We start from the raw sequence: 26,791 nt of genomic DNA on the forward strand, positions 1-26,791 counted from the left end.
CCCCCAGAGACACACACACACACACACTCTACCTCCCAGATGGAACCCGGAATGGTTTTTATTAATAAAATCACTATTACGCATAATATTAAATATTATATATAGTAATCATCATATATAATAATTGTACGGGAAAAGCACATATTAATATGGGCACTTCAGGGATACTACAGATTAAATAGGTACCAGGGTAAGTCTGGACCTTAACCACCACATTGATTCCATAGAAACAACGTTCTGTGTCACGAACAATGAACTTTCCACCTTCTGTACTGGACACGTTTACATATTAGGGACTGTCTGTACTTTCATGCTTGGTTACCGTTCTAGAATCTGCCAGCCGGAAAAGCCCATCTGAACACTGTTCCCGTGAACTGACCCAAGTAAGATTTAAGGGACGCTCCGGGCAGTCATAAACTTTGAGCCTCACACCCAGGTACTCCACGACACATGAGACCGCCCACAGCTTTTTATCTGAGGCCTGTCAATTTAAAAAAGACAAAACAGGGAGATTAAAACTCAGACAAAAAACAAAACCTGTGGACACCGAACTTGGCCACTCGGAGCCTGTTCTGTTACAGGCTGCTGCACCCAGCTTTCCGGCTGTTCATAAACACCTCTCCCAATCTGCTGAAAGTGAAAGTGAAGCCGCTCGGTCGTGCCCGACTCTTTGCGACCCCGTGGACTGTAGCCCGCCAGGCTCCTCTGTCCATGGGATTCTCCAGGCAAGAACACTGGAGTGGGGTGCCATTTCCTTCTCCACAGTGCTGCAGGCTTGCTTAGGCAAGCCTAACACAGGCTTGCTTCTATCATCCATCCTCTTCAACCGGCCCTAAACACAGAGGCAGAAAACAACTACAGAGTAAATGGTGGAAGTATCATTTGTTGCTAGTTTGCAGCCAGTCAAATGTCCCAATGCCACAGCGCGAGAACCCGCAGAGCTTGGTTCCGACGCCCATAGCCAACGCCACTGTCCCCGTGTCCTCAGGGAAGCAGCCTCGAGATCCAACATGGGGCTAATTGCTACCGGTGGCTGTGGTGGCCTTGGGGGAAGAGGCTGGTGAGAAGGAGAAGCAAGGAAGGGGGAAACAAGACAAAGAATGGGATGCTGAGTGGGGACTTGGTAACGGAGACTACAACCCGGGACTGTGTTAGTATGCCTGAACCCAACCTATTGGGATAGAAATGCTTCCTGCTTCCCATAACCATCTTCAACACATTTTACAAGACTTCTGCCAACAGCTCTGGCTTTAATGCTATTTCGACTTTGTTCTCAACTGGTCTACCTCTGGCCTTCAAACTTGTTTAAAGGTACTTTCATGTAGAAAAACAATTTCTGTAAGGAGCAATGAGGGTTCAAAGGTTAGCAGGTTGAAGGCAGGAGAGTGCAGCAGTCCCAACGGGAAACCTCTACTCCGCTGCTCTGACAGAAGGCATCCCCGGGCTCCGGGAAAGGCGCACATCTGGACGAAAGGGCGCTGGACCAGGAAGACAAGAACTCTCTGGTCACAAGTCTGCTTTACGACCACTTAATCATGCCAGGCCTCGGTTCATTTGAAAAAACAACCCTGCCTCACACCATTCACCACAATGACTTGTGTTTAATGCAGGTAACAGAAATGTGTGACGCCAACTGTGAAACTAAGGGTGTTGATACACATTTGATTACATTCACATAAACATCCCAGTTTAAAAGACAAACCTTCAAAAAAAAAATAAAATCCAACAAGAAGCCAAACCAATCCAGAACACCCCTTCTTCACCAGATTAGACACGTCATTCCGCTCCAAGCCGTAAAGCGAAGCCTGCCTAGGCAAGAATAAGGCCTTTACGTTTATTTTTATTCCTCTCCTCCATTCAAACAATACCACTCCTTTCGAAAGAACCAGAAGATGAGGGAAAAGTTGAGAGTCACAAAAAACAGAATAACCTTCAGGGTTGAACCAAGGATAATATGTTAAGAAAAGAGTTAAAAAAAAAAAACAACAATGATTTCGTTTCACATGCAAATTCTTCACCTGCCCAGAATTTTGTTTTGCTGGAAATTTTCTGGCAAGATCAAAATCTCAGGAAATTCCAAACAAATGAAACTCTAAAGGCAAATTACTTAGGAAAAAGGATCTAACTTTAGAGACCCAAGCACGCTGCTCCCATTTTTGCCCAATTCTTTACTTTTATAGAGGAGCACCAAACCAACCACAAAATCATATGCTAATAGGAGCTCTGCATCCTGTAAGTGGACAACTCTGGCTTTCAAGAAATGCCTCTATTTCCTGTCAGCACTGGTCAGTCGCAGCTATCAAACCTAAGGAGTTTCAATGAGGGAAGACTCCCCCCCCCTCCGGCTGACGTCGCTCGTACTTGGCCAGCACGCGGGACTGAAAAGCCACAGGGCAAAGGCCCCTCCCGAGCGGCGAGGGCTGTGCACCGCCCGAGGCAGGACCTGCTGAGGAGGACAAAGGCGGTTTACAGGCGAGACCCAGTTCCGGCGGGTGTATTTACGTGTGTCTGTGTCTATCTACCTGAGATGCGGACCACTGGAACGAAGCCCCCCTACATGCAGCGCACAGAGGGACACCAAGAATTCGACGCGGATCCGGCTCAGAAGGGCTTCTCATCTCAGTGGAGCAGGGGGTGGCTTCACACACATTCTCAAAGGTCAGAGAGAAAACAAAGTGTGTGCTAAACCGACGGTGGGTCGGTAACACATGGTCTGCACAACGCGTAAATGCCAAGTCAATGCCTCCCTATCAACCAGTCTCCAGTTCACGGACCCAAAGAGCACAGCTCATCGACTCAGGCAGGAACTACGTATTAGGTTCTTTTATGTGCCCGGCACCATACCGGGTACTAAGGGACAGAAATGACTCAAACAAAAGCAATCCCGCCAGTCCTGCCCTTTTGAAGACTTCTAAGACGGGTCAGCAGGCGATACGTACGCAAACAGGCAATTACAGGACAATGGGTGTCATTGCAGTCTCACCACACAGAGCGCTGTGGAAGCGGAAGTACAGGGATGGGGGAGTCGGGGAAGTCTGAGAAAGCCTCCTGAGATGCCCACGCTGGCACTGGAAGGCAGAACAAGACTTGGTGAGGGAGAATGTTCCAGGCAGACCAAACAGCAGACACAAAGGCCCTGTGGGGGACAGCGAGCTGACGTTTCAGGAGTGAAGCTCATTCTGGAAGCTGTGCCTGACTCCAAGGCCGTCTGGGAGCCACTCTGAATTCAGGGGCTGTTACGACTTCTGGGTGAACACCTGAAACAGCGAAGAACAGAGAGGCGGATGAAAGCAGCAGTGTGGGAGGACGCACGGGGGCTCCCCCAGCAGAGGAGCCCAGGAGCGCAGGAGGGCGGCTGGGACTAACCAGCTAGAAAGGGAGGAGACATAAGGGAAAGGGAGAGGAAAGGAGCGCGGTGGAGACTGCGGTTACAGAATATTCAAGAAGCAAACGGGTCGACCGTGTTAAGTGCTGTTATGATAAGGATGCAAAGAATCCGTTGGATTTAGCAACAAGGAAGCGAACAGTGGCCTTGTGAACAATTATTTTCATGGTGTGGCAGGGTGGGGCGTAGCTTCCCCGGGTCGGGGAGTGACCAGGAGGTGAACAATGGACACAGCGACCTATTTATTTCAAACATTTCAATTGGGAAGCGCTGATGGTGCGGGAGCTGCTGCCAGAGAAAGCGTGCAATGTTTAAGTGGTTCAAAAAAGATGGCAAAATAGACAGAGGGCTAAGGACACACACCTAAGTGTCACAAAGCTGTCAGAACAAGACACCTTGCAGAGGCAGGATGGAAAGGCGTGGAGAGCACAGATATAAGGGCTGTCTTAGGAACAAAAGCTCCTTTTTCCCGTCAAGAGAAATAAGGCTTGAAGGATGGCTGGCAAACTTCAGACCTGACAGCCAGGAGCTGGGGGAGACAGATCTGAGGTTACTGACCAGATTCCTAGGGGGTCCATCTGCACAAGTGGAAGATTTTCTCCAGCAGCACTTAGGAGCAGGGGCCCAGGGAAAGACGAGCAGGTGGCTGGCTTGGTCCAGAGTGGAGCTGGTCAGGTGTGCTGAGGGCAAGAAGACGGGCGGTGGCAATACTAAAGAGGCAGCATTTCAGGGGACTGACCACTGCCTAAGGAGGGAAGCGGGCTTGGGCTGGAAACGAGCAGCTGAAAATCTGGCTGAAGGAGTAAACCCAGAGGAGGGAAGTAACTGAGGGGGGGGTGTGGAGGCACAGGGTGCTGTGACCGGAGAGTGGAAGGTCTAAGTCTAACGAGACAGCAAAGACAGAGATGACCCTAAGGGCCAGAGCATGCCTATGGGAGTCGGACCGAAAGGAGAGACACGAACCCTACAAGGTGAGGATGGCAGGAGGCCGGCCCTAGCGAACACTGACGTGGTCCGCACGGACCGCAGCCGTGGGACAGAGGACACGCTGGGAGCCAGGAAAATTAGGGGGGATGGAGGGATGCAGAGGGGCCTACTTAAAACATAAGCAACACAATGCAGGCGAGTAATTAAACCAGTCCCCAAAGGCGATTTACTGACTAGGAGATGAATCCCTGCTGGGGTCCTCTCTAAGATATACCCCCCCACCTACACCTCCCTTCCAGCCCTAACTGTTCTCACTGTCTTCAGTAAATCTAAAGACACAGCAAAATCAACGAAATGGAGTCTTGTCCAGAGTTTGGACTTCTATTGAAGGTCTATTTTTATGATGCTTTCCTATCCACTTCCATCTTAAAATAGCTGTTCCCTCACTCCACGCCTGGCGATATTCTGCCCGTTTAACTGCTGTGCTTAGTGGTTCTGCGAAAGGCCTGTGAACTAGTGGTTTTCTACTCCATGCGTCTCCTGCTATGGATGTTCTATAGTACATCCATCCAGTGACATGCAGGTGGCTCCAAAATACAACTGGAAGGAGGACAAACAAAACCAAAAGCACACGTAAACATCCTCCTTCACTATTAAAAGAAAATTAGTCAAAGCCTGCTTTACTCTACTTCATCGCCCATTAGTAAGAAAAACTCTCCCCTTTTCAAATCTCTGACAACTAGTAATCAACAATTATTCTTTAAAAAATAAAATCCAGTGTTACTCTGATACATGATCTTCATAGCCAGAATTAGAAAAAGGGAAAAATAGATGTTTCACAACCTTAATGGTTTGCAGATATCTAATTCTGACTGTTCCTACACAGCAAGGAATGAGTTTAGTAAGTATGTGAATGGAAAACAGACAACATTCAGCAACTCATTCAGAATTGCTCAAGATGGTAATTTGTATGTTTAAATTTAAGTAATCATAAAGTCTCAGAATCTGTAATCATATCCAAAATGTTAAAATGCCTAAGAATTAAAGCCCATCGCTTAGTCATTTGAATCTAGGATAAATTATCGGCAAACTTATTTTACAAAGTACTAGACATGAAAGAATCACTCAAACAAAGCCATCTATTTATAGAGAACCGCTAACACAGACCACATAATGGCATGAGCTGGCCAACACCATTAAAAATATCCTTTAAAGTTCACAATGAATAAATGAGACCTTTATTCTTAAAGTATCATCTGCAAATCAGGGGGATAGCCACATATTTTCAATTTGCTCTTAGTGAGTCAAGTTTATATTTAAAGAGTCTTTTAAAAACGACTTTACATGTTAAAATGTAACGCTGTTTTCTGTACAGACTGCAGAATGTCTGCAGGGCTTCTTGCCGCGGCGGCTGCTGTCGCTGCGATGCACAGGTTGTAGCGCACTCAGGCTTCGGAAGGTGCGGTTCCTGGCTCCACAGCGCAGGCTCAGTGGTTGTGGTGTACGGGCTTAGGTGCTCCGGGGCATGGAGGATCCTCCCGGGGATGGGGGATCCTCCCTGATCAGGGATCGAACCTGTGTCTCTGGCACTGGCAGGTGGATTCTTGGCCACTGAGGCGCCAGGGAAGCCCAGATGTGACGCATATAAACTGTTTCTCCAGAGAGCGCCTCTGCCTGCCGTTCCTTCTCCTGAATGCCCCAGGGCCCAGGCCTATGCCAAGAGTGCTCTCATTACTGAACTGGGATTGTCTCTCTTCGGCCAGCGCTAGCTGCACTGCTAAGCTTCTTAAGAGCAAGGACCGACTGTGTCTTTCTCGCGCACCACTTATCCTCACTGCCTCCCAGAGCCTGGCACCTAGCTCACATACTTGAATGAGTGAATGGGCTCTGCCTGAGAGGAGTGTGCAACTAGAGAACAGAAGAGGAAATAAAGGGTAGCTAAAAGCTTCATGGAGAAACTGATCTTCAGTTATTGACTTTAACTGCACGCATACAAAAAAGTATTAAATGAGCAGTGCCATCATGTCACAGATTCAGGGCTGTTGGAACACTGAGTCAGTTCTGTCCTTCTGGGATTCAGCTTTAGGAAGGGAAAACGTATAAACCCTAGAACAAAGATCCTGATTGTTTTATAATGGTAAAGAATCTGCCCTACCTAGTGCTTGTACTTATTAAAAAACCTTTATTTTTAACTAATAAATGCATTTATTTTTGGCTGCGCCATGCAGCCTGCAAGATCTTAGTTCCCTGACCAGGGACTGAACCCACGTCAGTGGGGGGTGAAAGCACAAGTCCTAACCACTGGGCCACCAGGGATTCCCCTCTATTGCTTGTTCTGACTTATTACATAGAACACAGCTCTACGGAAGAACAGATGTTCGAGAGAGATCAAAGAAACAGCATCTCTTACAATAAAATATGAACTTCTGTTGCTAAACAGGTATAGAGACCTCTCACATCTAGTCTTTGTTATATATATATATATATTTTCTTATCATGGCTATCATTTTTTTCATCTCTTGCTAGAGTATACAAGGTAGAGAAAGAAACTTCATGAATTGAGACCCAAAACAAATGGTATCATTCCTAACCAGGTCACAAAGCAAGTCATTAAAAACCTTAGTTCTTAGATTTCTCAGTGCAAATACATTTGGGCAAGTCATTTGCTTTTTAATGACTTCTTATCAAGTCCCACATGGACTATCCAATTTAATTTCCAAGTTGATCATCAAAAATAGTTCATGGAAATAATTGAACATGGGACAAAAATATAGTCACACTCAGTTGCTCGAGGTGGAAAAACATGGCGGCAGCTCCCAGCTTCCTCAAAATAGCAGAAGGGGGCAGAGGATGAGAGGGAGGGGAAGGGCAGGGAGGAAAGCAGCCCTGCTTAAGGGCCCGCCCTCGGGCACTTTGACACCAGCCACCACATCTCAGGCTCTGATTTTATCTAATGACAGCACTAACTACTTACAAGCGGAAACATCATCTTAAAAATCATCTTAATTCTAATGCTGATAGCAAACTCTAAGGAAAAAACCCAGCCTGGAGTAGAGGCTCAAATCCAAGGGTCCAAGGGCTGGGTAGTTCATACAAGAGAGGACAGGCTGACCCACTGGAGAGCTGTGGTAAATGAAGGATACACATTTACTAGTGTTAGATTACTAGTGTGGAGTTAGCAGGAGTGGTGCCCCTGGGCCCACCAGACCACTATCACGCTGGGTTCAGACCGTATGATCTGCAGATGATTTTCAAGAGAAGTCAGAAACCCAGATTTGTATGTGATTCCTCCTGATTTACCAACAACGACAAAAGTTCAAGCTCCTCTTGTTTTTAAAACACTGTGTGGACCAAGTCCAATATAACTGGGTGGTCACCTCGTGACCGAGTAACAGGTCAGAAATACGGACAGTGGTCCCAATCTTGACCTTCTCTTTCCAGGTGCTGATCGCCCAGGAGGCACAGCACAATCCCCTGCCTGCAGTGGTGCGTCGGTGTGAGCACGGCCACCAGGTCGTTGTAAAGCTGGATCTAGGACACGGGAGACCTCAGGCAGGGAAGAACATAGACGCTCTGACACCTAATTGTCCTCCTAAAGCATTTCCTGCTATTAAAGACCAATTTATGGTGTGTAATAAGTGGCACTGCATGTAAAGTGCTTTGCCCAGTGCCTGGGGCATACAGCAGACTTCAGTAAATGTTAGCTATGCCGGGTTTCATTATGAATGAGCGCAGAACATGGATCAGACCGTGTGTTTCTCCCTTGAATGGGAAATATTAGTCCAATTACAAAAATCTAATAATCCTCTTTAGACATGAGAAGGATTTCAGAAGAAACTGCATTCGTCAGCGTGGCAGTGGGTCATTTTATAAAATAATCAATTTATGCCTACATAGAGTGCGTTCTTTATTTTTAAAGACATAATGAGGTCTTTGAGTTTTGATTTGAGCTAATATGAAAATTTGAAGTTCTGTCTCACTGTTAGATAAGGGGGGAGCACGGAACACAGAAGGCTCCTGAATCTAGCAGCCGTAGGACATGAAGCCCCGCTTTTCCCAGCAAAGTTGTCCCACTCTCCTGGCTCCTAATCTGACCACGGAGGTGCAGATTGTTAGATTCCAGTCATGCTGTAAGGTTATCTGGTCTAATCACTACATTTTTCCTGATCCTGAATGTTAACTCCTTTGAGGTCCCACAATAGTTGAAGGCAGACCCAGAACCCAAACCCCATGATCTCCCTTCCATCACCTCACAAGTCCCTGGGTTAGGTATATCAGGGTGGTTCCTTAAGGGTGGGGAGCAGGGCAGCTTGGAACTAATGCTTTGAATCAAAACTCCTGTGTGAACCTAACCAGTACTGGAAAGAGACAAAAGCCCAGTCTTTAGGAGTACAGGCTCCATTAATGAAGGGGACAGGGTGGGAAAGGTTTCCTATGCACAGTTACATCCCAGGATCAGACAGACTCTTTTTAAAAATACCCTCTTAGCTGCTGTCCTGGAGCAACAGTTCCACGCCTGGAGGAAAGAATCTAATTGACCTGCTGGAAAAGGACAGACATTAACTCAGCAAAGGAATCGATGATTTTAAAAGAAAGCTGCTATGCTTCAAAGTGTCCAGCTACCAAAGTACTGAGAAAAATATGCTTTTGAAATGTAGCCAAGTGCAGAATATAGACTGAGTCCTACATTCAAAATTTGTCTTTCTAAGAAAGCATGTTTTAATGTCAGAGGATACAAAGCAAGCTGTGAACAGGAGACTAAAATTAGCTCAAACCACAAATAACCTAACACACTTATCACTTCCTTATGATCAACCTACAAAAATCAAACATTAAAAGCATTTATAAAACTAAAGGAGTGATGCCAATTGAATCCTTTAACTTCAGCTGTATCCTTTCTTCCTTCTAAAGTGGACCTGACGTGGAAACATTACCAAAGAATGACATTTTATTACTTTGAAGGCAAGTACAGGGGAAACCACTAGAGCCAAGTTTCGCCCTGTAAATAAAATAGCATGTACTGTGCAGCTCTTCAGTGGTTAGAAGGGTAACCACCTCCTCAAACTGAAGATAGGAAATTTTAGATGATGGACCACACCCATCTCCAGCTGCACTTCACATAAAGAGCCACGGACACACCAGGCTCCTACTGCAAACCAAACCTTGCCTCCATCTCCTCCAGCCATTTATCTCTTACGTTCAAAAGGAACATCGTCCTCCAATGAACAAAGTCTGTTGGGAAACAATAACAAGTAGTGGAACATGTTGCAAAAGGAAGCTTAGTTGACAAATATGGGTTCCTGGCCGGGGGAGGGGAGGAGGTACCAGTTTGTTAAACTTCAACTATTTTTTTTTACAGTTATTCTGAGTGATGACTACGTTTTGGTAAGTTTTCGGCGGCAAGTTCAAGCTCAAAAAGGATGGAAACAAGTGGTTAAGAAAAGATGAGCATAAAACTTACCAACTGCTACTGTGCATTCTTCAAAACTACTACTAAAATTATCAAAAACATTCTTACCAGTAAGTAGGAAACCAAGGCACAGGAGCAGACCTGGATACTATGATGAGAATAGATGAGATAAAACTCTGCTAATGGCACTAATATTCCTAGGATGCATTAAGAAAAACTGTCAGCAGGACATGAAGGAGTATTTAAATACACCTAGAAACAGTACCATGATAGGCACATGAAGGGCCCCTGAGAGCACAGCACACATCCTGGGGATGTGGATTCTCAACCAACAGTCAAGAGACATGTGGCCTGGCTGGCCCTCCAGCACGGCCACCTCACCCCGTGCACTGAGGGTTGCTCCAGAGATGGGCTTTGCGCCTGTCAACCCGATGGGGCTTAATGCAACTTCCTGATCTTGCACCACTCTGCTTCACCCCTTCACCCCACCTCTTAGGATGATGATCTGAAAGACCCTGGCAATAAGGAAGTGGCATCCAGGCAGTAGGGGAAGATCCAAGAAGTGGCATCCAGGCTGGGAAGATCCCCTGGAGAAGGGACAGGCTACCCACTCTAGTATTCTTGGGCTTGCCTGGTGGCTAAGACAGTAAAGGAGCTGTCTGCAATGTGGGAGACCTGGGTTTGATCCCTGGGTTGGAAAGATCCCCTGGAGGAGGGCATGGCAACCCACTCCAGTATTCTTGCCTGGAGAATCCCCATGGACAGAGGAGCCTAGTGGGCTACAGTCCACAGGGTCGCCAAGAGTCAGACACGACTGAGCAACTACACATACACAGCACATCCACATGACAGAGAAAAACACTGGCGACGCTCAACTCTAAGATGCTGTCAAGAAACAGTTCAAATTAGGATAAAAATAAAGCAGAACAAGAACAACAAAAAACAAAACTCCCTCCAATACACCTCTGAATATCTTCTGAGAGGCCTCTTCTCTCTGTGCGAAGGCCACACAAATATTGACTAGCCACTGAAGCATACTTCACCTTTATCCCTGCAGAAGCAAACTCAGGCCTGACTCTGAATAGTGAAGCAATACAAGGTCTAAGAGAGATAAATATAACAGCGACAAATGTTTAACCACCAAAGGAATTTAAAGCTAATTTGCCCTATTATGACAAATGCAGCTTGCCTATTTGTTCTCCTGAGTGAAGTTATATTCAGAAGTGATTTCATGTGCAGACATTTTTAAGTGACCCCCTGTTCTTCAGAGAACTCCAACTATTTGGAGTGATTACTTGATGTTCACCTTCCTGTAAGCAATTCACAGCAGTGCATAATTCTCTGAGTAATCAGTACTCATCAGAATAAAAATTAGCTAAGCTGTTCCCTGGGACTCAGTGTGGCAATTTTTAAATGTGATTCTTCAAAAGGAAGAGTTGTACCAATAACAAAGCCATTAGGTGAGAAGAAAAAAGTCAGGGGGGAGAACATTTAATAACAGAGTAATAGAGCTTATAAGGGAGAGTTTTCCCTCTCCAATCACTAATAAACCAGAAAAGCGCAGTCTTGGAGCCCTAGTTTTGCCATGCTCATCTTATCTTTGCAAGTCGTGCTGCTGGCCCACAAAAGCCACAAACACAACTGAGGCTTTTCCTTCTTCATCTGTCAAAGAAAGCATGCCTCACTCCGTCTTTGGGAAGACTGCTCTGAAAGTAAAAGAGCCCAGGACACAAGGTTACTTGGGCCCAAAGGTTTGCTTCAACAAGTGGTTAACCTTCTTCAATAAGGACTCACAATTTCCTGGCACAGTACTAGATTAAGAGTAGTAGGGAATATGTGTATTTTTCCGAGAAAAATACAATCCTTAAGGGTCCCTTTGCTAATAAGCCATGTTGACTGTGTGATTCTGTGCTGCAGAACTCCTTAAGTACTAAATCTAATTACCATGGGGTATCCATAAAACTTTTGGAGAAAGAAATGGCAACCCACTCCAGTACTCTTGCCTGGAGAATCCCATGGACAGAGGAGTCTGGCGGGCTATGGTCTAGAGTCACAAAGAGTCAGACACGACTTAGTGAGTAAACCACAACAACCACCCGTAAAACTTTACATACAGCCTGGGTAGAATCATAAGCATTTGGAACTGCAAATTAAATCAGGTCACAAATTTAAAAAGAAGAAAACTGAAAATCATGTATCAGTAGTTATTTTTATCTGCAGTGTGACTTGCACCACAGTCTCAAGACTGATTGATGGGGGCGGGGGGAGTGTCTGTGTGTGCGCTTGATTTTCCTTTGGCTATTTATTTCGGTAAAGAAAAGATCTTACGTGGGAAATGGTCTTGTTCCTAGCTTTCAGACATTCAGAATTTACAGGCTGTCAGTAAGTCACTTGTGATTACATCAAGCTGCCTTGAGAAAGGGGAGGGCGGCTGTTAGGCAACCCTGAAGCCCAAAGTGAAGCATTCTTTCTCAAATGCTGGAGCCTCAGGTACTTTGTTCGCAAACATGGCAGCTGTGTATACTAACATACTCTTCAAATGAATTTAGACCAGATGTAGGTTTCTTTCTAAAAGTACAACATACAGGGCAGCGACTCTTCGTGTGCCTAGCCGGGGCTGAGTCTTTCGTAAATTCTCAAGAATCAGTTCCTCTATCTTTACAGGAAAAACCACCAATTGCTACTTCGAGAAACATTGCAAGCGTAGCTCACATGTCAGTGCCACTCATTTTCCCACATTACTGAACCAAGGAAGCCCACTTATTAAAAAGGTTTCAATACCTCTTGGGGAAAAAAGCTTCAATTCTTTTGAATCTTGAACTATACTCACAAAACTTTCATGCATTTTTGAGCCTAATTGTATCCACTGACACCCACACACCTTACAAAACTGAGTAACCACTGCAGTGTTTACAAGGATTACTTCAAGAACATTCAACTCTCTTTGTGAGTACATTAAAGACTTTTATTACTTGATGAGAACTTAGCGGTCAGTTAGGTCGAGGATTATTTTTACAAAGGAAGGGACTGGACTGAAGCTCAAAGCAGGGAAGGGACCCCGTCAGCCTAGTTAGTGTTAGAACTGACTAGAGAAAAAGCAAAAGATTCAACTACTCTCTTGGCCAGAAGTGTGGTCTGATCAAAGGCCAAATATGTTTGCCTTTAATACTTTGGGGAAAAAAAAGAAAAATCACAGATTTTAAAAGGGTTGCTTTATGGAGAACCATATTTTTAATCCCACCACAGTCAAAACATATTTTACAAACCAGGTACATGTGAAGCCCTTCTAGAAGGCATGTGAGAATAAGTCAAGAGTGATGAGAAGAGAGTAATTCAAAAATTTTTAGAGAGACAAATATACTACCTCCAAGTTTCCTATTAAGTTCACCCCAGGCCAATGACAAATCTGTTGTTAAACTGAAAGTTCCTGTGAAACACACTGGTGGTGTGAACTCCTACTGGGTAAGAACCCAAGCTTTTCTTCCAAGCCACCACAGTGGGCAGGACCAAAGTGCCTCATCAAGCCATGGCTCCCACCGTGCTGGTTTTCTCTGCGTGGCTCTGCTATCAGTACCAACACAGGCTAATCTATTAATGTGTGTGTCTACCATTCCTCCTCCCAGAGAATGTGAGATGGGAACCATGACTCGTCTATTGTCAGGGCCCAGAGCAAAGTGATGACAACCCATTCAACCCCAACATTTCTTAAGGCACTCTGTGGCCGGTGCAAAGCACACCAAGATGAATGAGAAAGATGGATGAGCTGACTTCCATAGCTTGGACTCTACAGGAGATGAGCCCAGATACAAAGAAACCACTCCAGTGAGAGCACGGGGCTTCGAGAGAGATGGGTGTGAAGGTGTACAGATGCAGACAAATGAGAAGGCCAAAATCTAGTGTGAGGGGCATGTGTCTGAGCCAGAAAGAGTGGGACTGGCAGCCTAAACAGAGTGCTGAGCCAAGGGACAGAGAGAAGGGTGTCAACATATTTTCCTCACAGGATTTAGCTGTTCCTAATGAGAGAGAAGGGTGTCTGAGAAGACGGCACCTTCCAGGGTGGCCAGAATAAAAGGTATGTGGGAGGGAGGGGAAGGCTGGAGCCTGGCTGCCACGCCAAGGAGTCTGGACCTCACAGATAAACGACAGCGTAGAAGTAAACAGAGGAGGGACAGGCTCAGGTCTGTTTTTAACACAATTACTCTAGAGACAATGTGAAGACTACATCCGGTAGGGCGGGGGAAGATGTGGAGAGATTGTTGAGGGACCTTATTAGTATGTTTCTGGTTTCACTAATTTCTGTCATGTGAAACCAGAAATGGTAGCAGCATAGGCAAAATCTGAGAACTGAGACCAATGGATGGTAGGAAGCATGTCATGGTGATCAGTCAATGAGATGTGGCAGAACAATCTAGAACCACTGCAAAGTTCTCAGCACTCTTGGATATTCAAAACGTGCACCCAATGACTGGTACCAAACTCCACTGTCTTGGACACAAAGACCCAGCTGGACTTCCCATTGTTCCCAGCACAAGGAAACATGCCCAGCCTCTCTGCAGTCAGTATTAGCCCGTTACCATGAATGAATTCACAGAAACACTGTAGGGAGGGGTGCCAGCTTGAGCAAAACTCACACGCCGTCAGGTAGGCTGATGGAAAATGCATGCCATTAAGAGCACAGCATTGGACGAAAACTGCCAAAAGGACTCCGCGATCTAAATGATCAAAAAACGGACAACTCAAAAAAAGAAAAAAGGCGAGGCGGGGGGAAGGCATGGGACGGACACAGTTATTTCAGCCGTTTAGAGACTGAAAAAAAACCCTACAGGAAATTTAAAGATTTATCATGAAATTCAATATACATTAATTACGTTACTCAATACCAGAATTAAAAAAAAAAAATAGATTTGGGAGAGCTATTTGTGCTAAAATGCAAAATGTACTGGAGAGACCTTGGAGCCCAATGGTAGGTAACTGAAAATCCCTGCATTACTGGAGGGATACAGTCCATGGGGTCGCACAGAGTTGGACACGACTAAGCACATACGTGCGCGTGTGCGCGCACACACATTATCTGCCAGCTGACTTTTTAGAACCATCTGGTATGGTTTATGATGTACTTCCAAAAGAACCAAAGTATTCCTATAAATACGTCAGTGATGTCAAACAAATAATGACAGCAAAACATTCTTCCTTTCACTATTTCTACTTGTGCCCCCTGTTAATCTAAGAGGAGTCCAGACAATTACAAGTGCCTTTGCATGTTTCCAAAGTGGGGATCAGACACCTAAATTTACTGCACTCAAACCAGGGCTACAAGAGAACATTTAGATCTAATGGATCACTCAAGATGACGAGGGCTTCCCAAGCTCTCCATGTCATTTCCGTTTGTCTTTTTTTTTTTTTAAACTGAAGTGAGTCATAGTATATAGATCTCTTCCTCTGCACAAAGCACAGTTTTTGTCTGAAGAGCATAGATTTATATAAAAAATTATTAGGAAATTTTAATATTCACCTTAGACTATAATGACAAAAGTATAGAACAGTAAGGAATTTTAGTGGACTATTGCTATAACATGGTTTTAACACAGTCAGGCATTAAGTCGTATTTCACAATGAAAGCAGCTATAAAAACAAATGTCAATTGGAAGAGTGGCCCATTTTACAAAGCCTGCCTCTAACACAGAATAAATCTTGCCTTCGAGTCACAAGCTATTGTTCAACCTCTTTTATCTGAGACAATCAAATCATTCATACTGAGAAGTAGTGAACAGTGTCACAGAATCAAAGAATTAGAGATGAGAGAAATAGTGAAAATACCTGACCCCAACTTTAAATTACAAGTGCGTAGTTTTTCCGATTTTCATTCATTCAAGCCCACTCTTCTCATTCTAGCTCCAAAACCAATCCCTTTCCCCTGTCTCTTCTCTCTTGAGCACTCAAGGCCCGCTATGTATTACTTCCACTTTTCAAACCAGACATACAACCGTTTAAGTGATAGAAAACAACTTTTAAAGCCATCTGCACATGCTTTCAGAGCTGACTTTTTAGAGACCTAAATGCTTATTAATGTCTATGCTGTTTATTAGCATTAACGACTAAAACCAGTTATACTCACTTTATCAAATTGACAAACAGAATCTTTGCTTGAAACATTTGTTTCCTAAGCCGCCACATTCCTCAGCATGTAAAAGTCTACTTCATCCTTTGTTCTTTTCCCATTGTTTCCGAGTTTCTACATCTTTTTGTTCTAGTTAGAAGTTAGTATAGTGAGAAATAACTGCACTGCTTTGTTTACAAAAATTATGTATTATTTTAAAAATCACAATAGACTAAGCAAGCTCAAAGTGGCTTGGTAGAAAGTTGCCTTCATTGTGACATAACACAAAATATTTTTAACTTCCATTTTCTACCAACCATAAACACATTTCTTTGAATTTCTGAATAATGGTTTCGGTAAATTGACACATACTTTGGAAAATCTGCCACCTTAAACTCAAGGTCATTTGAATTCTACATTGTTTTAAAGTGCCACAGTTGGCTGTTAACACCTTTAACGATAAGAAGGAAAAGAGCTTCTAATTTCGATTTTGTAAAAGAGAAATATCTGTACTGCAAAGGTGAGAAAGCCTGAGTGGATAATTCTCTAAGATAAAAGAAACCACCTCCAGAAATGTGGCAATCCATTATGAGTCTAGAGAAATCTCAACATGTAACTCATGGGACTTCAAGGTGGTAGACAAACTTAAAACAATGAGGGAAATTTAATTGAAGACCATGCTCCATGCTAGTGGCTTGCTTAACACAGTTTTAACAATGTTTGGGTGGCAGGTCTCTCACTCTGCCCTAAAACAAATCAAATTCAACCAAAGGCTTTTTACAATATGAATTTGTTGTTGCCAACTGAGTCAGTTTCCATATAAAAGATTTTCCTCCAAAACTCCTAGAGGCCACCCCTACTTGAAACAGGGTACATCATAATCAACTTCAACACTTCAGACCAAGAATTTTTTCTTTTAAAATCACTTTAGTGTATTAAATTTGATGCAGAAAACTTGTCTACACATTCTGAGTCACTCGTGGAATTCATTCAACTCACTCAGAGACCAGACATGCAATAAAATTTTATATATTGATCGACCGTACTTAGACAGATTAGAGTGGTTATAAACATTAGTCTATCAGAAGCTAATATACATTACAGTGCAAGTAAAAAGAATCCTGTCAAATAAGCTTGATGCAAATCCACATGAAACCAAGCCTGCCAAAAAAAGGCTTCTGTTAGTCGAGCATACCAAAGAACTGCTTAAAGCTTTCTTCTTTTTTAAGTGGAGCTCAAAATAGATTTTAATACTACCAGCTGATGGGTCTCACAATTTGCCTTTTGAGCCTATAAGCCGAAAACAGCCTTCTCCCTTTACACAAGTAACAACATCTCTCTATTCTGTACATCGCTTATTTAAAATACCCAGTGTGGTTTTGGTTAATCCTCACAACCCCCGCAATGACATTTAATCAGGAGCAACATATTTTCCTCTCAGGATTTAGCTGTTCCTGAAAGCAGACCTCTTCATCTTTTCTATCTGATGATGCAGACATATGGGAGAAACCCCACCTCCCTAAGTTTTTATTCATGAACCACCGTAGCCCACAAGGAGATGAGGACTGGGAAGACATCATCATCTGTACCCTGACCAAAGGGTCAGATGCTCGCCGGAGGAAAAGATGCTGTTTTCGAGAGGGTAACAACGCTAACCTCCCCCGGCGCTACCTGCCTGACACGGGGTAACCCTCTGGCCCCAGTGGAGTGGGTGCTACAGGCCTCCTGGCTGGAAAGCGCTTGAGTTTGATCCTCTCAGGGCTGAGCGCACGGAGCAAATGCCTCTTCGTCTGACAGATCTTCCCTGATCCCCTTCTCTGAGACAGCCCCTCTCCCCTGAAGTCACTCTCGACCCGCTGATATTGTTTTCTTCGTCGCCCCTGTCACCATTTGAAATCATCTGTTCACGTGTTTGACTGCCCCCGTTCGACTCTAAGCTACCGGGGTGGATAGGATCTCGCGGGTCTCGTTCAGCAAACACTACCTCCAGCGCCTCCGCGGTGCCTAGCACGGTAAGAGGCACGCGGATGCAGATCCATCAAATGAATGAACAGGAAAGGGGAAAGGACTGTCATCCTTGGGACTCGACGCAGCACGGCGGCGACTAGGGGGAGAGGAAATGTAAAAGAGGGAGGGCGGGAGTCCCCCTCTCCCCCCGGGGAGACAAAGGAAGGCAGTCCGCGGTGGTCCGGTCTAGGAAGGGAAGTGGGGGGCGGGGGGCGTTCTGCCCACCACCCCAAGGGACAAAGAGTGGCCGGGCAGGGGGGCGGGGTCGGGGTGGGAGGCTTCGCGCCGAGAGCGGAGGCCGGCGGCTTCCAGGCTCGCGAGGTCGGTCAGCCGGGGCTGGAGGACCTGAGGAAAGTGGGGGGGTCAACGGGGGGCTGCGAGGCCCGGGAGAGACGCAGGCCCGCCGGGGGACAAAGACACAGGGCGCCAGCCGCGGCCGCCGTCCGATCGGGTTCTCAAGCAGCGGGAGCCGAGGCGGAGGGCGGGACGCACAAGGAGACCGGGGCCGGGGGCGGTGTGTGTGAGGGGAAGGCTCTCGAGGCCTCAGGAAAGGCCTGCAGCGCTCCGGGGCGCTCCCGCACCTGGTAAATGGCCGCCCAGCTCCCAGCTCTGTCGATCTGCTCGAACTCCTTCTCCATCTCCATGACGGGCAGGGGCGGCTGCCGCGCCTCTCCCTCGGCCCCACTGCGCCGTCTGCCGCTCTAGGCCGCGTCGCGCTCGCCGCCCCGAGTCCCGCCGCAAGCCTCGGCTCCGTCGCTACCGCCGCCTCAGCCGCCGCTGCCGCCGCCGCCGCCGCTTCTTCATGTCAACCCGGCAACCGGAAGTACGCACCGCGCTGCCACGAGCTCCGCCCCTCAGCCGGGAGAGCCAATCAGCTCTCGTAGGTGTCGGCGAGCACTTCCGCGGGGCGGGGCCGGGGGCGGGGCCTGGACAGACATCTTGCCGCGCGCGTTCCCCTCTCCTTTCCCGGACTCCGGGCTTGGGCGTGGCGCGCGCCCGTTGCCTAGGCGACCCCTGGCGCCCCGCCCACGGCGCATGGGTTTACCAGCCTCCCCGCCACCCCGCCCACGCGTCTTGAGTGCCCGCAGTGACGCGGTGCGTTGGATTCAAGTGACCTTGAAGCAGTGATGCTTCTTTCCTGCAGCGCCAGGGCCGAAGTCTCTGGGCTCAAAGCTGGAGGAGGCGCGAGGAGCAAGGGAGCGTTACGTGCTCCCCTTCCAGGCTCCCTTCTCTGACCCGATGTCTGCCCTGGTTTCTTGAAACTTAGCGCTTCGTGGTTTACCGGACTGTTGGGAAAGGCCCCGCTATTCTCTGAATGTATTTTCCGTTTTGGAGTCTCCTGGGCGCTGCGGAAATGAATGGATTGGGATCTTGAAATGATTTTCAATATTTCCCAAAATAGCAAGGAAGTCCTGGTCAGACTGGATTCACTGTAGCACACATCCCACGGTGCAATAGTGTTGAATAATGGCAGGTTTCCGGGCCGACCTCCAAAAGATTCGGAAACGGGAATGTGTATTTTTCACCCGCCAACCCAGCTAATTCTGTACCTGTGGTCCTTGAAGCGCACGTGAAAAGAGCTGGTCAAGTTGCCTTCCCGCAGGTTCTACTTTAAGCCATCCACCTTTGGCTCTAGCACCTTATTTGGATTTTGTGAACTTCGTGGGGTCAGAGACCCTACAGGAGGGAATCATCTCTCTTCACTGTTCCCATCTCAAGCCTCCCCAAGAGTTATGTTGAATTCCAGCTCATTCCTTGAGTGCTTACGGTGGGTACTGTGCCTGGCATTTCAAGTACATTTTCTCATTTAATCTCTACAACCATCCTACAATATAGGCACTTTTATTATTCTCATTTTATAGATGAGGAAACTGAGGTGCTGGGAGGCAAAATCACTTGGCCAAGGTACCTTTACATATGGGTATGGAAGCCAGGATTCTAACCCGTCTCCAGGAGAGAACACCCTTTGGAGCCAGGCTGCCTAAGTCCAAATTGCAGCTCTATTAAATATAATACTGGCTGTGCAACCTTGGGCAAATTACCTAACCCGTCTCTGCCTCTGTCCCCTCCTTTGTAAAATGAAGATAATAAAAGTACCCACCTCGTAGGGTGGTGTGAAGGTTGAAAGAATATGTATAGTCTTTTGGGGTCTTCCCTGGTGCCTCAGCGGTAAAGAATCTGCCTGCAATGCAGGAGACACAGGAGAGTGGAGTTCAATGCCTGGGTGGGGAGGATTCCCCTGGAGGAAGGCATGGCAACCCACTCCAGTATTCTTGCCTGGAGAATCCCATGGACACAGGAGCCTGGCAGGCTGTGGTCCATGGGGTCGCGAAAAGTCAGACACAACTGAAGCAACTGAACACACACACAGCACAGTGCTTTTAGTCTAGTGGGTGGATCAATAGATATGAGCCCCCGTTAATATATTCCATCAAATAATAGCAAATGGGAGGTAAATTATTATTGGGTAAATGCAATTGGTTTGCTAGGCAGTGTCTTCAGAAACTATTTCATGGAGGGGGAAATTAACAAAAGATGTCCCTTCAAGTGAAAAGTTTGGGAACCCCACACTTGGCAGTTGCCTAATTTAAGTCTTAGCTATTTGACTCTCCAGGTCCGTGAACTCTTCCTGCCCTTGTTTCTTTAAGTGCTTGTTTGTCTGGAACTCACAGAAGAGCTCCTTGAAGGGGACAGAGAACAAGGCTGGTTCATTCCTCTCACAGGGGCTGAGCTAAGTAAGTAAATAAATCAAATGCCCATATGGAGCCCAGTGGCCTCGTGCCTTCAGGGAGCGCCGCCCAGCGCGTGGCGCGGCTTTTGGGTGCCGCCAGTGCTACGCACAGGTGTTGGTGCAGGAGTGTGGTGGGAGCAGGCTCTGTGTGTGCTTAGTGGACGGACTCGTTACCTAGGGTGACCCTAACAAATTACCAGAAATGTGTTGGCTTAAAGCAACAGAAATAAATTTTTTGAACAGTACTGGAGGCCAGACATCTGAAGTCAACGTGTTGACAGGGCCACACTCCCTCTGAAATCTCTAGGGGAGAATCTTTCTTGGCTTCTTCCAGCTCCTGGTGGCTTCAGTTGTTCCTCAGCTTGTGGCAGCATAAATCTGGTCTCTGTCTTGTCTTTACTCAGTTTTCTTCTCTGTCTCCTCTTCTGGCTGTCTAATCTCCCTCTGCCTTACTCTTTGAAGGGTATCTGTCATTGGGTCTGCTGCTGCTGCTGCTGCTAAGTTGCTTCAGTCGTGTCCGACTCTGTGCGACCCCATAGACGGCAACCCACCAGGCTCCCCCGTCCCTGGGATTCTCCAGGCAAGAACACTGGAGTGGGTTGCCATTTCCTTCTCCAGTGCATGAAAGTGAAAGTGAAAGAGTCCTGGAGTGGGGTGCCATTGCCTTCTCTGGTCATTGGGTCTAGGACCTACTCGAATGCAGGGTGACTTTGCATGGCCAGGTGATCCAAGATGATCTCATGTTGAGATCCATGAATTAATTACATCTGCAAAGACTCTTTTTCTGAATAAGGTTGCATTCTAGCTTCTAGGGGATAGGACTCAGGTATATCTTTTTGAGGCCCCCCATTCAACCTACCACAATGGCTGAGGGTAAAACTTTGTCACAATATAGATCCTGAATGAAACCCCTCATTTCAGATTTCAGCTAGTCACTATGATATCCATTCTTCACATAGCAGCCAGAAAGTGCTCTTAACTTTTAGATCATGAAAACTTATATGTAAAATCCTCTGATAGTTACCCATCCTTATTAGAATGAAACCCAAATAACTCCTAACCTTGGTGTGCACTTCACCAAGCTCTCTCCTTTTTTTGTACTCTAGTCCAATTCTCTAATCCACTGAATGAGTTTCAACCTCAGGACCTTTGCACCAGCTTTTCCTGCTGCCCGGATCTTCTTGCAGTTCTTCTCACCCTTTAAATCCCAGGTAAAATGTCCTCTGCACACAGGTCTCTAACCACCATCTCTAAAATAGACCCCAGTCACTCTCTAACAGTGAGCTTGTATTTTTTCATTTTTTTGCATCACAGAGTTCATCTCTGTGTTAAATCCCCCTCTTTATTCGTGGGCTTGTTTGCTTTTCCTGCCCCCCACCTCCCACTAAAGTATTCCATGAGGGTAGGGACCTCGACCTCTTGGGCCGTGTCCCAAGCCCCTGATATTGGGTTGGGAGGAGAGACTTGAGTTGCTGGAATCCTCTGCAGCTCTCTGAGGCTTGGCTCTTGTCCATAACACTCTGCCAGTTCCCTGCCAAAGCCTGGCCTAGAACTAGCTAAGGCTTGATATCCCCTAGAGATGTGATGGTGATGTTGGGGAATCTTTTAGTGATGACCGGTTAGAAAATAAACAAATGACCATGTGTCATGATAGCTAAAACCTTTTCCTGGCAGGCCTGCCTAAGGGATGGTCTCACGCGATTTCCTAGGTCTTTCCTTCACAGATTTAGCTAATGGAGGAAATCAATGACCCATTAAACTTTTAAAAATGTCCTAAAGAGTTGTCAGTAGAGAAGGATGGGTATTTACCAAGCCTCGGACAGATCATTGACTCCTGACTTAGCAGTGTCAGCAAGTTTCCTGGTAAAAATCCATCCCAGTCTTTTTTTCTCGGAGGTAGACCAGTGTTAGGAGCTTGGGATTCAGGGGGAGAGCAAACTAGTTTCCGATGTGATGTCGCTTCCTCAGAGAGGCCCCTTCTAATGCCCCTGAGTAAACAGTGCCCCGAATCCGCCTTTGAGGACATATTTTCTCCCTACTGTTACCACGTGGTGTTATCTCATACATTTTTCTGTGTTTTCGTCTACCACTGCATGTAAACTGCATGAAGAAAAGAGACAAAGTCGATCTGATTTAGTGTTGTCTTCCTTGAGCTACAGGTCATTCCCAGATGGGCCCACCAGACCTTGGAAGGTTCCAGAAATCAAGACAACAGGGCTTTTTCCTACCTCATAGAGTCGGACCCCTAGAATCCTCGGGGGCCCCCAACTCCTTCTGTCTGCCAGTGAGGATACACAGCCAAGAAGGGACATAGCCCTTCTCTCTGAGATTCACAGCTGCTCTCCTGAAGAGGTTTGGGCATCTGGACCAGTTGGCTGATTTGGTGACAGCCAAACACATCCCTGAAATGGGATAAGTGAGATGAGTTATCTCCATCCCCGAGATGGGATAACTGACTCGGGACAAAACCCAGGCCCACAGCACGGAAACTGGATGCGTAGAGAGAGCTTCAGCCATGGGTTACAGACATGCTAGCTGTGATGTTGCATTTTATTTTTTTTAAATAGTTTATTTTGGCTTTTTATTAAAAAAAAAAAAAGAATTGTTTTTTTGGCTGTGTGGCACATAGCATCTTAGTTCTCTGACCAGCATTTGAGCCTGCACCCCCTGCAGAGGAAGTGTGGAGTCTTAACCACTGACTGCCAGGGAAGTCCTGATCTCGCATTTTATATTTTCCAACAGTCCTAAAAGTCTGGTTTGATGCCATTTTGTGATGAGAAAACGGGTAAAAAGAGGTGAAATCAGTGAACACCCCAATATAGAATGTTGGTCTGACTGCAGTTGGTTAGAAGCTTCTAAACCCTAGGTCTGCTGCTTGCTGCCTTTCAGGCTTTGGGCAAGTTGCTTAACCTTCTAGTGGCAGCCTGGATGCTTTCCAGTGAGAAAAGCTCAACTGAAAGTAAGCTTTCATAAAATGGGGAATTCACTGGCGCATGAAGCTGGAAAGTCCAAAAGTGGCTTCAGGCACAGCCGCATCCAGGAGCTCAAACCTCGCCACTGTGACTCTCTTCCACTCCTGCTGTCTCAGTGCTTCCCTCTGTGTTAGCTTCGGTCTCCTCGCCAGGTACCCAGGATGGCCCTGGCAGTTCCAGGCTCACTTCTTGCCGACTCAGCAACCGCGGCAGAAATAGTGCTTTTCTTCCCCTGTGGTCCCAGCTCCAGTCTTGGCCTTGAATCTCATGGGTCCACTTGAGTCTCATATGCCATCTTTAAGCCAGTCACTTTGTCTAAGGGAAATATTGGCAAATAAGTAAACTGAGGCCCAGAAAGGTCAATTTCTTACAAGGTCACACAGCTATAAGTATGGAAGTAGGATTTAGATAAGAGGCAATCTGGTTTCAGCACCTGTGCTCTCAGCCACAGTCTCTCCAAGAACTCCCATGATCTCTTAACAAATAATATCCATGTGTGCATGCTAAGTCATGTCTGACCCCATGGGCTGTAGCCCGCCAGGTTCCTTTGTCCAGGGGATTCTCCAGTCAAGAATAATGGAGTGGGTAACCATTCCCTTCTCCGGGGGATCTTCCTGACCTAGGGCTCCACCCCAGGTCTCCTGCATTACAGGAAGATTCTTTACCATCTGAGCCATCAGGAAAGCCTTAATAATAAACCATGGATACATGATAATCCTGAGAATAATTATCACAACAGCATGGTGTAGCTACTATTATTATTATCCCACATTTGAACGGAAGCACAGAAAGTTTCACAGCTTGCTTGTAGTTACACGGCTAAGAAATGGTGGTGTCGGGATTTGAACCCAGTTCAGCTCTAGATGCTGTTTCTAATTCTGAAATTCTATGACTACATTTGAGTTCTGCACTGTTTCAGAACTCACAAGAAGGTTAGCAGCACAGAAGCTCCTCCCTCACCTCCTCCCAGGACCTTCCCCATCCTTGTGAAGACTCTCCCACCTCCCTCCCACCCCGCCCCACCACCCCCACAAAATATTTCAGACTTGACTCCAAGCCGTTAAAAATAAAAACAAAAATAAATACATAAATCTAATCTGGAGCTGCCTCTCTTGCAAGGGTGAGTTCCCAGGGACTGGAGGGGCAGGCGCTCAGGGGAACTAGGGGAATCACGTGTCTTCTGAGAAAGGAGGGTGTGGGGCAGTGATTGAAGCAGGGAACCTTCGAGCAGGGAAGTTTGACTCAAGGATGGAAACTAGACCTGGCCCCATGCTTTCAGCAAAGGAAGGTTTCCAGAGGCCACCCCACTACAGTGGTTCTGGGCGTAGATTCTGCAATCTGGCTGACTTGGGCTTATGTGCCCTTGGACAGGTTACTTACCCTCTCTGATTGTCAGTTTTCTGTCTTTTACGTTAAGACAGGGATGTGATGGTTGAATGAGTTGGTGTCTGAGCCTTGTCTCTGGTTCAAGGACAGGACTTCATAAAGATGGCTGTTATTATTGCGATTGCGTAGGTTGCTGAGTGAAAAAAGCTACCACCTGCTTCCAGATGTTTTCATGGTATATGTTGCCACCTCCTATTTTACATCTCTAATTTTTGGCATGCTGCTGGAGGTGAGAAGGGCTGGCTTTGTGGGTGTGTCTCTCATCTGGTGGCTCAGGGGTAAAGAACCTGCCTGCTAATGCAGGAAACACAAGAGATGCAGGTTCGACCCCTGGGTCAGAAGATCCCCTGGAGGAGGAAATGGCAACCCACTCCGGTATTCTTGTCTGGGAAATCCCTTGGACAGAGCAGCCTGGTGGGCTACAGCCCACAGGGTTGCAAAGAGTCAGACACGACTGAGTGAGCACACACGCACTGTGATCTCTGCAGCTGCACAGGGCCCCGGGCTTAGGGCTTTTTGATTAAGTATCTGCTTCAGCAGTTTTTGTGTTTGAAGATGGAAATAGCTTCCATTTGAGAACTGTCTGTGCAGACAGGGAGGGACTGACCTGAACGTTCTCTCCTTGTGCTGGAGGGAGACCTGTGGAGAGGTCCCACACTTGGAGTGACTGAGCAGAGGGACCCAGGCTTGGGGAAATGGGTTCACAACTCTTTTGCTATCCTCACCTGAGCCATGCGGAACAGTGGGTGGAGCTTTCCTTCAAATAACCAGGATCTCCCCACTGCCCACATCTGGCGTAGGCAAGAGAGAGTAAGGGTCCACAGTCTAGAGGGAGAGGCAGGAAGGCCCCCTCCGTGGCAGGTAGACTGCCTCCCACAACACAGTCACAGGCTGGAGAGAAATGAGGAAGGAGACCAGCATGAGCGAAAGTAGGATGCAGGTGCACGGCCTGTAGAAACTCTGTGCTTGCAATTTCATTTTATGTTTTCCTTTTCTGCGTATAATTCCCACCTGTTACACTCAAGGCTTCACTAAAATGTTGTTCACTGCTACAAGCTCATCTTATGTTGGGGGTTAGATGCTAATCGTTACCAACATCAATTCTCTTCTTCTTTCATAGGAACAGGATTGTACCTTGGCAATGGCTGCCCAACTAAAGACTACATTTCCCATGTTCCCTTGCAGGTAACTATGCCATGTGACTACATACTGGCCAATAGGATGTGGGTGTTAGTGATGTGGTCCACTTCTAAATTGTGCCCTCAAAGCAGTTCTGGGCAGGGGGACAGGTAAGTTCTTTCTTTTGCTTTTTTACTTCATCCCTCTGCCTGGAGTGTAGGATGTAGCGAGTTCCAACTTGAACTGTGCAGGCAAAGGCAACATACACGGGTGGAAGAGAAAAAGAGCCCGGCCCATCACCCTAGACTGGTCATGCATGGATTGTTCTATGAGAGGGACATAAAGGAGGCTGATACTCAGCTGATACATACAGGTCTAGTCATCATGGTTGCTTACAGACATTCTTACTGTTAAAAATAAACTTCTGCTTTGTTTAAGCCACTGTTTGTGGGAGTCTCACTTACAGTAATTGAATCTGTTTTCTGGTTAACTCAGCCATGTTTTAAGGGGCTGATAAGGAAGAGGGCTGGGTAGTGCCTCCAGATTCAGATGGTGTTGGGGACAGGAGTGGCACCCTGTGGCAGGCAGTTAAGAGAAGGCAGACAAGGGCCGTAGAAGTCCTGGGACAGACAGCTCAGTGTGGTTGCCAAGCAACCACAGGGATGGTCCATGGGACATGTGAACATCCCCCAGAGATTCTGAGTAATATCCGCAGAAAGAACCTGATAAAGTTTAGTCTTGTTCATGTCATGGGGTC

The 26,791-nt window shown here is 46.5% G+C and overlaps 1 protein-coding gene across 3 annotated transcripts in view; it reads right to left on the reverse strand.

The window, feature by feature from the left end:
- The window catches only part of PTPN1 (protein tyrosine phosphatase non-receptor type 1), a 63,895-nt gene extending 45,245 nt beyond the window's left edge, over nucleotides 1–18,650 (reverse strand). Inside the window, exons 1-2 of one of the 3 annotated variants that reach the window (XM_044927537.1) lie at nucleotides 18,408–18,578; nucleotides 3,944–4,065 (exon numbers count right to left, since the gene is read on the reverse strand). Coding sequence is in view for 1 of the 3 variants with exons in the window: in XM_025263292.2 (XP_025119077.1) it covers nucleotides 18,408–18,470 (63 nt within the window). In the remaining 2 variants the exon portion in view is untranslated. Of the gene's footprint in view, nucleotides 1–3,943; nucleotides 4,066–18,407 lie in introns of all 3 variants that reach the window. The other 2 variants (XM_025263294.2, XM_025263292.2) reach the window with 2 other exon arrangements.
- Between the last annotated feature and the right edge of the window lie 8,141 nt (nucleotides 18,651–26,791).

The sequence above is a fragment of the Bubalus bubalis genome, chromosome 14, assembly GCF_019923935.1.
Source record: "Bubalus bubalis isolate 160015118507 breed Murrah chromosome 14, NDDB_SH_1, whole genome shotgun sequence".
In the NCBI taxonomy this organism is placed as follows: domain Eukaryota; kingdom Metazoa; phylum Chordata; class Mammalia; order Artiodactyla; family Bovidae; genus Bubalus; species Bubalus bubalis.